This window comes from Pristiophorus japonicus, chromosome 17 (assembly GCF_044704955.1).
Source record: "Pristiophorus japonicus isolate sPriJap1 chromosome 17, sPriJap1.hap1, whole genome shotgun sequence".
NCBI lineage: Eukaryota > Metazoa > Chordata > Chondrichthyes > Pristiophoridae > Pristiophorus > Pristiophorus japonicus.
In genome coordinates this window covers 48,596,726-48,611,013 of record NC_091993.1, presented here as the reverse complement: position 1 = coordinate 48,611,013, position 14,288 = coordinate 48,596,726, and the positions used below count along the sequence as shown (strand labels likewise).

The following is a 14,288-nucleotide window of genomic DNA, read 5'->3' as shown; positions in this document are numbered from 1 at the left end:
TTTCTCGGTCAATCCAAACGCTCTGGGTGACGGATGAGGATTGTGTCTGGCTCACGGATTGTGATCCGCTTTATTGGGTACCAAGTGTGGGGGTCGGTGGTCACCTTTTCATTACAAAGTGAATAATGGCAGTGTTATGAGGCCAGTCTAATGATGTCACTTGCAGCATACGCACCAGGCTTTCCGTGAAATCAACTCTGTGATGTTCACGGTCAGGAGCGGGATCCAGGTGTAGGGGGAAGCAGGGAATGTGGTGTGGATGTAAAGGGAATGGGGTTGGAAGCATGTGATCCAGGTTCAGCAGAGCGGGGAGAACGTGATCTATCTTCTCATCTGGATCGCGTTCTTACTCTTATTTCCCCCCCCCCCCACCTTTAGACCTGGTTCATGTCCTTACCCCATCTCCAGTGTTCTCTGTCTTCTCCCCCCAAAATCCTGACCTTCTCTCCTCCCCCGAGCTCCTGACCTTCTCTCCCCGCCCCCCGAGCTCCTGACCTTCTCTCCCCTCCGAACCCCGGACCTTCTCCCCCCCCCGTCGGAGCCCGCGGCCTGGGGTCTCAACCACGTTCCTTCCCAGTTGCCAGTATTTGTTTGCCTGGAGAAGGCCAGACGATTGGAGCAGGGAGAGGACAGGGGATTGGGGGGGGAGTGGGGAGGGGGGGCGAGGAGAGGGGATTGGAGCAGGGAGAGGGCAGGGGATTGGGGGGGAGTGGCATGGAGGGGAGAGGAGAGGGGATTGGAGCAGGGTGAGGGCAGGGGATCAGAAGGTGGAGAGAACAGGAACACATGGAGGGAGAGGTCAGGAGCTCAGTGTGGGGTGGGGGGGGTGGAGAAGCAGGAGCTCGGGGGGGAGAGAAGGTCAGGGGCTCGGGGGGGAGAGAAGGTCAGGAGCTCGGGGGGGAGAGAAGGTCAGGGGCTCGGGGGGGGAGAGAAGGTCAGGAGCTCGGGGGGGAGAGAAGGTCAGGAGCTCGGGGGGCAGAGAAGGTCAGGAGCTCGGGGGAGGAGAGAAGGTCCGGGGTTCGGGGGGGGGAGAAAGTCAGGAGCTCGGGGGAGGAGAGAAGGTCAGGAGCTCGGGGGAGGAGAGAAGGTCAGGGGCTCGGGGGGCAGAGAAGGTCAGGAGCTCGGGGGAGGAGAGAAGGTCCGGGGTTCGGGGGGGGAGAAAGTCAGGAGAAAGTCAGGAGCTCGGGGGGGAGAGAAGGTCAGGGGCTCGGGGGGGAGAGAAGGTCAGGAGCTCGGCGGGGGAGAGAAGGTCAGGGGCTCGAAGGGGAGAGAAGGTCAGGAGATCGGGGGGGGGGGAGAAGGTCCGGGGTTCGGAGGGGAGAGAAGGTCAGGAGCTCGGGGGGCGGGGAGAGAAGGTCAGGAGCTCGGGGGAGGAGAGAAGGTCGGGAGTTCGGGGGGGAGAGAAGGTCAGGAGCTCAGGGGGAAGAGAAGGTCCGGGGTTCGGGGGGGAGAGAGAAGGTCAGGAGCTCGGGGGGCGGGGAGAGAAGGTCAGGAGCTCGGGGGAGGAGAGAAGGTCGGGAGTTCGGGGGGGAGAGAAGGTCAGGGGCTCAGGAGGGAGAGAAGGTCAGGAGCTCGGCGGGGGAGAGAAGGTCAGGAGCTCATCGGGGGAGAGAAGGTCAGGAGCTCGGTGGGGAGAGAAGGTCAGGAGCTCGGGGGGGAGAGAAGGTCAGGAGCTCGGGGGGGGAAGAGAAGGTCAGGAGCTCGGCGGGGGAGAGAAGGTCGGGGGTTTGGGGGGGGTTGAAAGAGAAGGTCACGAGGCTCAGTGGGGGGAGGGGGGAGAGAAGGTGTGCGACTCGGAGGGGAACTTGCAGGTGAAGGTGTTCCCATGCGCCTGCTGCCCTCGTCCTTCTCGACGATAGAGGTTGCAGGTTTGGGAGGTGCTGGTGAAGAAGCCTTGGCGAGTTGCTGCAGTGCATCTTGCAGATGGTACACACTACAGCCACGGTGCGCCGGTAGTGGAGGGAGCAAATGTTGAAGGTGGTGGATGGGGTGCCGATCAAGCGGCCTGCTTTGTTCTGGATGGTGTCGAGCTTCTTGAGTGGTGTTGGAGCTGCACTCATCCAGGGAAGTGGGGAGTATTCCATTACACTCCTGACTTGTGCCTTGTAGATGGTGGAAAGGCTTTGGGGAGTCAGGAGATGAGACACTCGCTGCAGAATACCCAGCCTCTGACCTGTTCTTGTTGCCACGGTATTTATGTGGCTGGTCCAGTAAAGTATCTGGTCAATGGTGACCCCCAGGATGTTGATGGTGGGGGATTCAGGGATAGTAATGCCGTTGAATGTTAAGGGGATTGGGTTAGACTCTCGCTTGTTGGAGGTAGTCATTGCCTGGTATTGTTTTGGCATGAATGTTACTTGCCCAAGCCTGGCTGTTGTCCAGTTCTTACTGAATGCAGTCACCGATTGCTTCATTAACTGAGGAATTGTGAATAGAACTGAACATAGCATAATAGAATCATAGAACAGTACAAAAGAACATAAGAAATAGGAGCAGAAGTCAACCATTTGGCCCCTCGCGCCTGCTCCGCCATTCAATAAGATCATGACTGATCTGATCATGGACTCAGTTCCACTTCCCTGCCCGTTCCCCATAACCCTTTATCACTCAGCAATCTGTCTATCTCCACTTTAAATATATTCAATGCCGCAGCCTCCACAGCTCTCTGGGGCAGAGAATTCCACAGATTTACAACCCTCTGAGAGAAGAAATTTCCCCTCATCTCAGTTTTAAATGGGTGGCCCCTTATTCTAAGACTATGCCCCCTTGTTTTAGTTTCCCGTATGAGTGGAAATATCTTCTCTGCATCCACCTTGTCGAGCCCCCTCATAATCTTATATGTTTCAATAAGATCACCTCTCATTCTTCTGAACTCCGACTCAACCTATCTTCATAAGTCAATCCCCTCATCTCCGGAATCAACCTAGTAAACCTTCTCTGAACAGCCTCTAATGCAAGTATATCCTTCCTTAAATACGGAGACCAAAACTGCACGCAGTATTCCAGGTGTGGCCTCACCAAAACCCTGTACAGTTGTAACAGAACTTCTCTGCTTTTATACTCTATCCTCCTTGCAATAAAGGCCAACATTCCATTTGCCTTCCTGATTACTTGCTGTACCTGCATACTCACTTTTTGTGTTTCATGCACAAGAACCCCCAGGTCCCTCTGTACTGCAGTGTTGTAGGAAGTAGGCACCTGCAATATATATTAAAACACTAGGCATTAGGCACGCTAAATATATCTAAACTCATATAAGTTTAAAGTGGCCACACATAAAATGGCTGCCCAGGCATGATGGGAAATCAGGTAGTCAAGCTGTGAACTATTAACTGAGCAATGACCGAGCAATAACCCTGTGAGGCCCACTACCAGGAATGCCTTGGATGCAGGATAAGAATAATAAACCAATTAATTCCCCAGGAAGAGAGAGATAAGGAGAGAACCCATCTCCTGTAAACAAGGTCATAAACCAATTATTTCCCCAAGAAGAAAGAGATAGGGAGAGAACCTATCTCCTGTAACAAGGCCATCAATCAGCCCGAGCTGACAATAACTGAACATGCAGTTCCTGAGGATTCAGGGGGATTCTATTGGGTTAAAAGAACCTATATGTAATCTATAATCATTGTTATTGGATTGTGTCCAGCCGTGATGAGCTGAGTAACTGTAGTAAACTGTTGTAAAACATATAAAAATCCATGTAACCCTTTGTTCTGTGGAGAGAAGCCTGGATACAGTCCTGAGACTTCCTCCCCGCTAAGCATTAATAAAGGCCGCATCGGCGTTGGAACCGACTCTGAGTGTTGAGTGATTCTTCTGAGAAAACATTCACGCTAACAGCAGCAATTTGCAATTTTTCTCCATTTAACTTATAATTTGCTTTTTTATTATTTATGCCAAAGTGGATAACCTCACATTTTCCCACATTATACTCCATCTGTCAAATGTTTGCCCACTCACTTAGCCTGTCTATGGGCCAGACTTTCCATAAAGGCCCTCAACACCCGACTGCCCGCTGAGAAGGATCATTAATGCTTGGCGAAAAAAACGGGCGAAAATTTCTATTTTGAGGGTAAAAGTGTGTGGAACTGATCGTCCGGTGAAAAAATGGGCACTGCACGCTCATTCTCAGCGATCTCTCGGCGGGTAATTGGAAAGTTAGCCAAACGGGCAGTCGTTACCGAGTGGACGGTAAGTACAAAAGTTTAGGCCGAAGCTGTGGTTGGGCCTACGGAGGGGAGAAAACATACAAAGCATTCCCGACAGTTTTCCCTAATCGCCATGGTAAAAACAAATTTAAATTACATAACCTTTCACTGACCTTTCTGTGCAGGGTCCCCCCACCCCCCCGTACCCCCCTGTTTAAGCAGCGTTTACAGGGCGGGTTTCTCAGCGATTTGGACTCCGGTGGTTGAGCCAAACTTACGCCCTGGCGGTTGTTCTCGGCGTTGCCCGGGGGCGGTCTGGTACTGGTGGTCGACTTCAGATGTGGACGATAGCGTTCAAAAACTTACGTGCAAACTCTCGCCGGGTGAAAAACCAGCTGTAATGCCGAGAAAATCATCGACAATGAAGCCAAAGGTCTGGCCTTATATCGCTTTGCAGATTTTTTGTTTCCTCCTCACAACTTGCTTTGTATCATCAGTAAACTTGGCTACATTACACTCGGTCCCTTCATCCAAGTCATTAATATAGATTGTAAATAGTTGAGGACCCAGCACTGATCCCTGTGGCATCCCACTAATCACCGTTTGCAAACCGGAAAATGACCCATTCATCCAAACTCTGTTTTCTGTTCATTAGCCAATCCTCTATCCATGCTAATATATTACCCTCAATCCCGTGAGCTTTTATCTTGTGCAGTAACTTCTTATGTGGCACCTTATCGAAAACCTTCTGGAAATCCAAATACACCACTTGCACCGGTTCTCCCTTAGCCACCCTACTCGTTACATCCTCAAAGAACTCCAGCAAATTTATCAAACATGATTTCCCTTTCATGAAACCATGTTGACTCTTCTTAATTAAATTATGCTTTTCCAAATGTTCCTCTGCTGCTTCCTTAATAATGGACTCCAGCATTTTCCCAATGACAGATGTTAGGCTAACTGGTCTATAGTTTCCTGCTTTTTGGTTGCCTCAGTTTTTTTAAGGAGTTGCACTCGACTCGAGCCTGAGCTGTTCACTGGATCAGGATCTTCTTCTTCTAGGCAGTCCCCCGGAGTCGAGGATGACTTGCTTCCACACTAAAAATGAGTTAGAAACATAGAAACATAGAAAATAGGTGCAGGAGCAGGCCATTCGGCCCTTCGAGCCTGCACCACCATTCAATATCATGGCTGATCATGCAACTTCAGTACCCCACTTCTGCTTTCTCTCCACACCCCCTTGATCCCTTTAGCCGTAAGGGTCACATCTAACTCTCTTTTGAATATCTCCAACGAACTGGCCTCAACAACTTTCTGTGGTAGAGAACTCCACAGGTTCACAATTCTCTGAGTGAAAAAGTTTCTCAGCTGACTGATGGGACCAAAGCGGGCCAGGTCCTGAACTTCATCTTAAAGGGTGGAAGATGCCTGTGCATGAATTCTTTTAACGTGGCGTGGCCGTTGCACACCAGCCACCACACGGGCTTGGCAGAGCAAGGTCTTGGTCCAAATGGCAAGTGGACCCAAGACAATTGGAGACCAGGCTCTGCTACATGGGCCTAGCACACACACACACACACACACGCACACACGCACACACACGCACACGCACACATACACGCACGCGCACACATGCACACACACACACGCACACACACACACGTTAACACACACGCACACATATCCCCACTGACCCCCTCCCTCAGGTCCTCTCTCCCTGGTTTCCAGAGATCGCAGTGTAGGTGAGTGCAATGTTGGAGCAGCTTGTGAGCTTGTCCATAGAATACGGACCCTGTACCCTGGGCCCCCAGATTCCCGCCCCCCCCGGCCCTCCCCCTCGGGCCCCCCAGCTCCAGCTCCCCACGCTGCTCTCCCTGCGCAGGCTCTGCTGAACTATTTCCCGCTCTCTCTCCAGTCGCTCACACATTGGTCGTTGGTTATCACGCCTCGTGTCCCGACCTCCCTGCTGGACCATGCCGAACCTTCCCTGGGCTCCGAGCTCATTGCTGGCCCATGGTGAACCTTCCCTGAGCCCCGGGCTTGTTGCTGGCCTGTGGTGAACCTTCCCTGGGCCCCGGGCTTGTTGCTGGCCCATGGTTAAACTTCCCTGGGCTCCGAGCTCACTGTTGCCCCGTGGTGAACCTTCCCTGGGCCCTGGGCTCGTTGCTGGCCCGTGGTTAAACTTCCCTGGGCTCCGAGCTCACTGTTGCCCCATGGTGAACCTTCCCTGGGCTCCGGGCTCGTTGCTGGCCCGTGGTGAACCTTCCCTGGGCCCCGGGCTTGTTGCTGGCCTGTGGTGAACCTTCCCTGGGCCCCGGGCTTGTTGCTGGCCTGTGGTGAACCTTCCCTGGGCCCCGGGCTTGTTGCTGGCCTGTGGTGAACCTTCCCTGGGCCCCGGGCTTGTTGCTGGCCCGTGGTTAAACTTCCCTGGGCTCCGAGCTCACTGTTGCCCCGTGGTGAACCTTCCCTGGGCCCAGGTTTCGTTGCTGCCCCGTGGTGAACCTTCCCTGGGCCCCGGGCTTGTTGCTGACCCTTGGTGAACCTTCCCTGGGCTCAGAGCTCACTGTTGCTGGCCCGTGGTGAACCTTCCCTAGGCCCAGGGCTCGTTGCTGCCCCGTGGTGAACCTTCCCTGGGCCCCGGGCTTGTTGCTGACCCTTGGTGAACCTTCCCTGGGCTCAGAGCTCACTGCTGGACTCTCAGACTCGCTGATTCGGCTCCGTTTCCTAACCCGCGGCATCGAGCGGCGAGCGGCGGGTAAGCGGCAAGAATCGTTGATGCTTTATGACCGGTGGGAGAGGAAATGGCGAGAATAATCCCAGGGACTGGGAGAGGGAGCGGGAGTGGGACTCCAGGAGGGGAGCTCAGGATATTCATTATCTCATTATGTCAGGAATTGTGAATGGCACAGAACACTGTGCAGTCATCAGCAAACATCCCCACTGCTAACGATGGAGAAAAGGTCATTGATGAAGTACATTAAGATGGTTGGGTCGAGGACACTACCCTGAGGAACTCTTACAGTGATGTCTTGGGGCTGAGATGATTGATCTCCAACAGCCACAACCATCTTCCTTTGTGCTAGGCATAACTCCAATCACCACAGTTGGATGTTGTCGGGGCCCATAGCCTTTGCTGTATCCAGTGTGCTCAGCCGTTCCTTGATATCACCTGGAGTGAATCGAATTGGCTGAAGACTGGCTTTTGTGATGGTGGGAACCTCAGGAGGAGACCGATATGGATCATCCACTCGGCACTTTTGGCTGAAGATAGTTGCGAACACTATTACTTTGTCTTTTGCACTCATGTGCTGGGCTCTTCCATCATTGAGGATGAGGATGTTCATTGAGCCTTTTCTCCCGTTAGTTGTTTAATTGTCCACCACCATTCACGACTGGATGTGGCAGGACTGCAGAGCTTTGATCTGATCCGTTGATTGTGGGATTGCTTACCTCTGTCTATAGCATGTTGCTTCCGTTGTTCAGCATGCATGTAGTCCTGTGTTGCAGCTTCACCAGGTTGGCACCTCATTTTCAGGTACACCTGGTGCTGCTCCTGGCATGCTCTTCTGCACTCCTCATTGAACCAGGGTTGGTCCCCTGGCTTGATGATGATGGTAGCGTGAGGGATATGCCGGGCCATGAGGTTACAGATTGTGGTGGAATACAATTCTGCTGCTGCTGATGGCCCACAGCACCTCATGGATGCCCAGATTTGAGCTGCTAGATCTGTTCTGAATCTATCCCATTTAGCACAGTGAGGGTGTCCTCAGTCTGAAGGACGGATCTGTTCTCCAAAAGGACTATACATTGGTCACTCCCACTAAACCATTCATGGACAGATGCATCTGCGACTGGTAGATTGGTGAGGACGAGGTCAAGTAGGTTTTGCCGTAGTGTTGGTTCTCTCACCACCTGTTGCAGGCACAGTCTGGAAGCTATGTCCTTCAGGACTCGACCAGCTCAGTCAGCAGTGGTGCTACCTAGCCACTCTTGGTGATAGACATTGAAGTCCCCCACCCAGAGTACATTCTATGCCCTTGCTACTCTCAGTGCTTCTTCCAAGTGGTGTTCTACATGGAAGAGTACTGATTCATCAGCTGAGGGAGGGCGGTAGGTGGTAATCAGCAGGAGGTTTCCTTGCCCGTGCTTGACCTGAAGCCATGAGACTTCATGGGGTCCGGAGTCAATGTTGAGGACTCTCAGGGCCATTCCCTCTCGACTGTATACCACTGTACCACCACCTCTGGTGGGTCTGTTCTGTCGGTGGGACAGGACATACCCAGGGATGGTGATGGAGGAGTCTGAGACATTGGCAAAAAGGTGCTCAATAGTATTCATTGCAGGGGCTGTGATCTGTACAGATTACTTTAGTGGTTGAAAACTGCCTGGGAAACAGAGTAGACTGTGTTTATAATCGGAAATAGCTTGGTCTAGAGGGCAGAGGTAAGGAGAGAGGCAAGGTGGAGCCTCTTCACCCTAACAGTATTGGAGTTTTGGAATAAATTAGAAGGAAAAGCACTGCGGTGAGCAGTATTAATGGAGTCCAGAGACAATAGACGTGTTCCTGCAGAGTGAAGGAGTGAGGGACATGGGGAAAAGGTGGGGCTGAGGGACATGGGGAGAAGGTGGGGCTGAGGGATTCGGTGAGATAGTGGGGCTGAGGCCAATGTTTTTTGTGCGTGGTCCCTTTAACTGGCTGAGAGGCCCATTCAAATGTTCGCGCATGCGCGGCTTATTCCATGTAAAAACCGGTGAGAGGCCTGGGCAGGACATCCAGACCTCTGTGCAGCCACATGGTCACACAGCTCAGCAGGAACATTGGTTGAGGGATATGTTGGGTAGATAGGACTAAAGAATATGGTGGGTATAGGTGGGATTGAGGTGAGAAGTTGGGGTTGAGCGATATGGGGAGAGGGAGGGTAGATAGGGTTGAGGGATATGGGGAGGGAGGGTAGTTAGAGTTGAGGGACATGAGGAGAGGGAGTGTATTTAGGGCTGAGGGCTATGGGGAGGGAGGGTAGCTGGGTTGAGGGATATGGGGAGAGGAAGGGTAGATAGGGTTGAGGGATATGGGGAGGGAGGGTAGTTAGGGTTGAGGGATATGGGGCGAGGGAGGGTATTTAGGGTTGAGGGATATGGGGAGGGAGGGTATTTAGGGTTGAGGGATATGGGGGGAGGGAGGGTAGTTAGGGTTGAGGGATATGGGGAGGGAGGGTATTTAGGGTTGAGGGATATAGGGAGGGAGGGTATTTAGGGTTGAGGGCTATGGGGAGGGAGGGTAGTTAGGGTTGAGGGATATGGGGAGGGAGGGTAGTTAGGGTTGTGGGATATGGGGAGGGAGGGTAGTTAGGGTTGAGGGATATGGGGAGGGAAGGTATTTAGGGTTGAGGGATATGGGGAGGGAGGGTATTTAGGGTTGAGGGATATGGGGAGGGAGGGTAGTTAGGGTTGAAGGATATGGGGAGGGAGGGTAGTTAGGGTTGAGGGATATGGGGAGGGAGGGTAGTTCGGGTTGAGGGATATGGGGAGGGAGGGTAGTTAGGATTGAGGGATATGCGGCTACTGGGGTTGATCACAGAAAAAGCGTCGACTTGTCAGCCTGGTGACCCTTTCTCGTCCCTAGGTTTGTCCGTTCCGTGTTCGTTGCCTGTTCTCAAACCTTTGCAGTTCTGGCACAGCCTTTATTCATTAGTGCCTGGGAACTGAGAAAAATCTGCTGACGATAAACTAACTGATGTACAATGAATATAAAGGAGATGTTCAGCACTGAGCAGATGGGATTTTAATATACTAAATGTGATACAATGCATGTTGGAGCACATATAAAACATCCTATTTTAGTTAAAGACTTGGAGCTGGCACTTTCTTCATCTATTCTGCTGGTGAACTCACGAAGAGACAAGTTAGCCGCAGAAAAGCTGGGAGGAAGTGGCTTTGCTGGCCGGAATGGCCTCTCCTTCTTCCCTGCTTTCTACTATTCTTATTTAACCCGGGTATGCTGAGGAGTTTTGACATTCGCATCAATGTTACAATGAAAAATTAGTTTCATCAAAATACAGAGATGGTTAACGTAACATTGTTCGGGGCCTTCAGTAATTCATCAAAAACAAGAAAATCACCCACTGAAAATGTGATGATGCACGATGTATTTCTGTAACTGAAGGGCAATGACCAAGATGCTAACAATTGCTAAATGTGGTAACTTGGGCCCACAGAGTGGAACCTGTGCTTTCTCTCGGAATCCAAATACACCAGTTGTTCACGGCAAAAATCCAACACTTCTCACTCCAAGACTGCGAGACGCAGGAGGTTTGAGATACATTTGCTGCTACATTTAAGGATTATATACATAGGATAATTTTACAAATTCACAACCCTGACACTGAGCGATGCCCACTGGGAATCTGGGCACCCGCTAATTTTGAGTTCTTGTCGCCCCTCTGTGAAGTGCCCTGGGATGTTTTTTTGACATTAAAGGCACTCTATAAAGACAAGTGGTTATTGACGATCCATCTATTGGATGGTCAGGCATGGATAGGGAGGTCGTGTCCAGCCAGCACGCTCCCACTGGGTGAAGCTCCAAGGTACGAGTGTGAATTTGTAACCTTACCCGGTAAGCAGTGGTGCGGTTCCTAACGGTGCCAGTTTAAACCCGCCGATAACCAGCATCCTGAACATGGAGACAGAGGGCGAGTTCCTGCAGTCACTGCAGACAGGCATTATAAAATGTGTATATTAGACTGAATCTACAAGTTCTAGGTTAAAACAAATACAAAATATTTTCTTTTGTGCAAATTATTTCTTAAGAATTTAAAGAGTTTTGTCTAGTTAGAAAACTCGATTTTGTTAGTGTCCTCGTTCTTATATGTTTCAGCGTTTCTCCAGACCTCCTCTTATGCCATTTCACCATCTATCTCTCCACAATTCAATGGTTATTCCGTGAGATTTTGATTGTGATGGTTTTCACTTCTGTGTATTCTCTCAGTCCGTATTCGCCCCTGTGGGACACAACACAACGAGAGTCAGTGTGAAACATTAATATACAGACATCAGTAGTGACACTGTGCATACACCGGCACTGGGCACAAACTGACACTGGGCACACACTGGGCACACACTGACACTGGGTACACACTGGGCATACACTGACACTGGGCACACACTGGGCATACACTGGCACTGGGCACACACTGGGCACACACTGACACTGGGCACACCCTGGGCATACATTGGCACTGGGCACACACTGGGCATACACTGGCACTGGGCACACACTGGGCACACACTGACACTGGGCACACACTGGGCATACATTGGCACAGGGCACACACTGGGCACACACTGACACTGGGCACACACTGGGCACACATTGGGCACATACTGACACTGGCCATACACTGGGCACACATTGACACTGGGCACACCCTGACACTGGGCATACACTGGGCACACGCTGACACTGGGCACACACTGGGCATACACTGGCACTGGGCACATACTGGCACTGGGCACATACTGGCACTGGGCACACACTGGCACTGGGCACATACTGACACTGGGCACATGCTGGCACTGGGCATACACTGCCACTGAGCACACACTGGGCACACACTGATACTGGGCACACACTGACACTGGGCACACACTGGGCACACGCTGACACTGGGCATACACTGGGCACACACTGGCACTGGGCACACACTGACACTGGGCATACACTGGCACTGAGCACACACTGGGCACACACTGACACTGGGCACACACTGGGCACATACTGGGCAGATGCTGGGCACACACTGGGCACACACTGGCACTGAGGAATGTCACCGTTGCTAGTACCAGTTGGAGATTTACAGCCGGTGAATCTCCAAAATCCTCACCCTCACCAGGTGCTCTGCAAACTACCTCCAGCCTCTTTACACTTTCCCTGTGAAACTGTCCCGTAAACAGAAATGTGGCATTACTGAAACTGGGTTTGATTTGGATGAGGCTGACTCATTTATACCCGAACAATTTCCCATCACCCGCATTGCCCCCGCACCCCCCCCACTATCCCCCCCGGCTCTCCCCCCCTCCGAACCTGCTCCTCCTCCCCCTCCCGCCCCCACTCCCCCCGATCCCGCTCCCCCTCCACGCCGCTCTCTCCCCCCCGCCACCGCTTGCCCTTGCCCAAAGCTCCCCCATCACCCCGCCCCCGCCCCCCGCGCCCCCCCGGCCCCAAGAGCAAATCCGGAGTCAGGATGAAACCAGAAAGAAGCATCTTCTCTCCCTGAGCTGCCAGGAAGGAGTCAGTTGGCTGGAAATCTTTCAACTGCTCCCCTCCAGTCTGGCTGGACAACCTTGCTTGTATTTTTTTTTATAAAACTACAGCGATGGTATAAAGCTCCACTCATCTAACTAGTGGGTGCCTGGTTGTCAAATGGCTGCTGGAACCTTTCTTGTACTTATCCCTTTAGGCCCTTTAGGCCTGGATATTACAGAGGCCCGCATTCCCATAGCAACGCTGAGCTCTGCCCGCTACTGGGAGATGTCAGTCCACCTCACACACAGCTTGTGCCGAGCACCAGCGACAGGAAGCTAACACACCAGCTAAATGCTGGTGCAAACGTCACCGTCAGTAATTACCAGGCTTCACTGATTTTTAGTCTGCGGTAAAATAGCAAATTAAAAACATTTTCAAAAGCTGACCTAGCCTGCTAACAGCCAGCAGCAATAAGCCCACCGCCAGGGGAAACAGGCACTGCCCTGCTCTGCGAGTCTGCCAGCACTGAATTTAATAACTGAGGACATCAGAATTTCTAGCAACAGGAAGTAGCCATTGGACCCAGATTTAGCTTCATACATCAACCGCACCCAGGGTCAGTTGTCGGATCGGCGGGTCAGTCCAGCGCTGTATGACATCTGAGCGAGGCTAGGGGGGCAGCACGCAATCCCCCGCTTCCTCATTCCTGTCTGATCAGCACTGCGCAGTCTGCCAGCCAACCAACGTATCAGAGGAGCAAATAAACCTCAATCAGAAAATTGGGAGGTGATCTTATCGAAAGGTATAAGATTATGAGGGGGCTTGACAAGGTGGATGCAGAGAGGATGTTTCCACTGATGGGGGAGACTAGAACTAGGGGGCATAATCTTAGAATAAGGGGCTTCCCATTTAAAACTGAGATGAGGGGAAATTTCTTCTCTCAGAGGGTTGTAAATCCCCTCCACTACCCTACCCTTCCCTCCCCCCTCCCCTCCACTCCACTCCCCTCCCCTGCCCACCCCTCCTCTCCCCTCCTCTTCTCTCCTCACCCTTCCTCTCCCCTCCCCTCCTCTCCGCTCCCTTCCCCTTCCCTCCATTCCACCATTCCACTCCCATCCCCTCCTCTCCAACTCCCCTCCCCTCCACTACCCTACCCTCCCATCCCCTCCCCTCACATCCTGTCCCCTCTCCTTCCCCTCCCCTCCCGCCCCCTACACTCCACTTCCCTCCTCTCTTCTCCCCTCCCCTGCCCGCCCCTCCACTCCCGTCCCCTCCCCTCACCTCCACTCCCCTCACCTCCACTCCCCTCACCTCCACTCTACTCACCTCCCCCTCCACTCCCTGCCCTCCCATCCGCTCCTCTCCCCTCCCCTCCTCTCCCCTCTACTCACTTCCCCCTCCACTCACCTCCCCTCCATTCCCCTCCCCTCCCCTTACCTCCATTCCCCTCCCCTTCCCTCCACTCCACTTCACTGCCCTCCCCTCCACTTCTCTCCATTCCCCTCCCCTCCACTCCATTCTCCTCTCCTCCCCTTCCCTCCACTCCCCTCCACTCACCTCCCCCCTCCCCTCCCCTCCACTCACCTCCCCCTCCACTCCGCTCCCCTCCCCTTCCCTCCAGTCCCCTCCCCTTCCCTCCACTCCACTCCCCTGCCCTCCTCTCCCCTTCCCTCCATTCCCGTCCACTCCCCTCCCCTCCGATCCCCTCCCCTCCCCTCCCCTCCCTTCCCAACTCAGTTTAGCTACTGCACAAACTCTCATCCATTTATTGTGGTGTGGCCTTTGTGAAGCGCCTATAATGGGACATTGTTCTACGTGAAAGGTGCCATATTGATGCAAGTTGTTGTTGTCCGGAGCACTGACCCCACCCCCATCCCCCTCCCCCCGCCCCCGGC

General features: G+C 52.9%; 1 protein-coding gene across 1 annotated transcript in view; it reads right to left on the bottom strand.

Annotated features, from left to right (window-relative positions):
• Positions 1-9,906: 9,906 nt before the first annotated feature.
• aldh1a3 (aldehyde dehydrogenase 1 family, member A3) overlaps positions 9,907-14,288 on the bottom strand; it is a 560,210-nt gene continuing 555,828 nt past the window's right edge. The window contains exon 13 of the mRNA XM_070859361.1: positions 9,907-11,149. Coding sequence (XP_070715462.1) covers positions 11,077-11,149 — 73 coding nt within the window. The 3' untranslated portion in view covers positions 9,907-11,076. The remainder of the gene's footprint in view (positions 11,150-14,288) is intronic.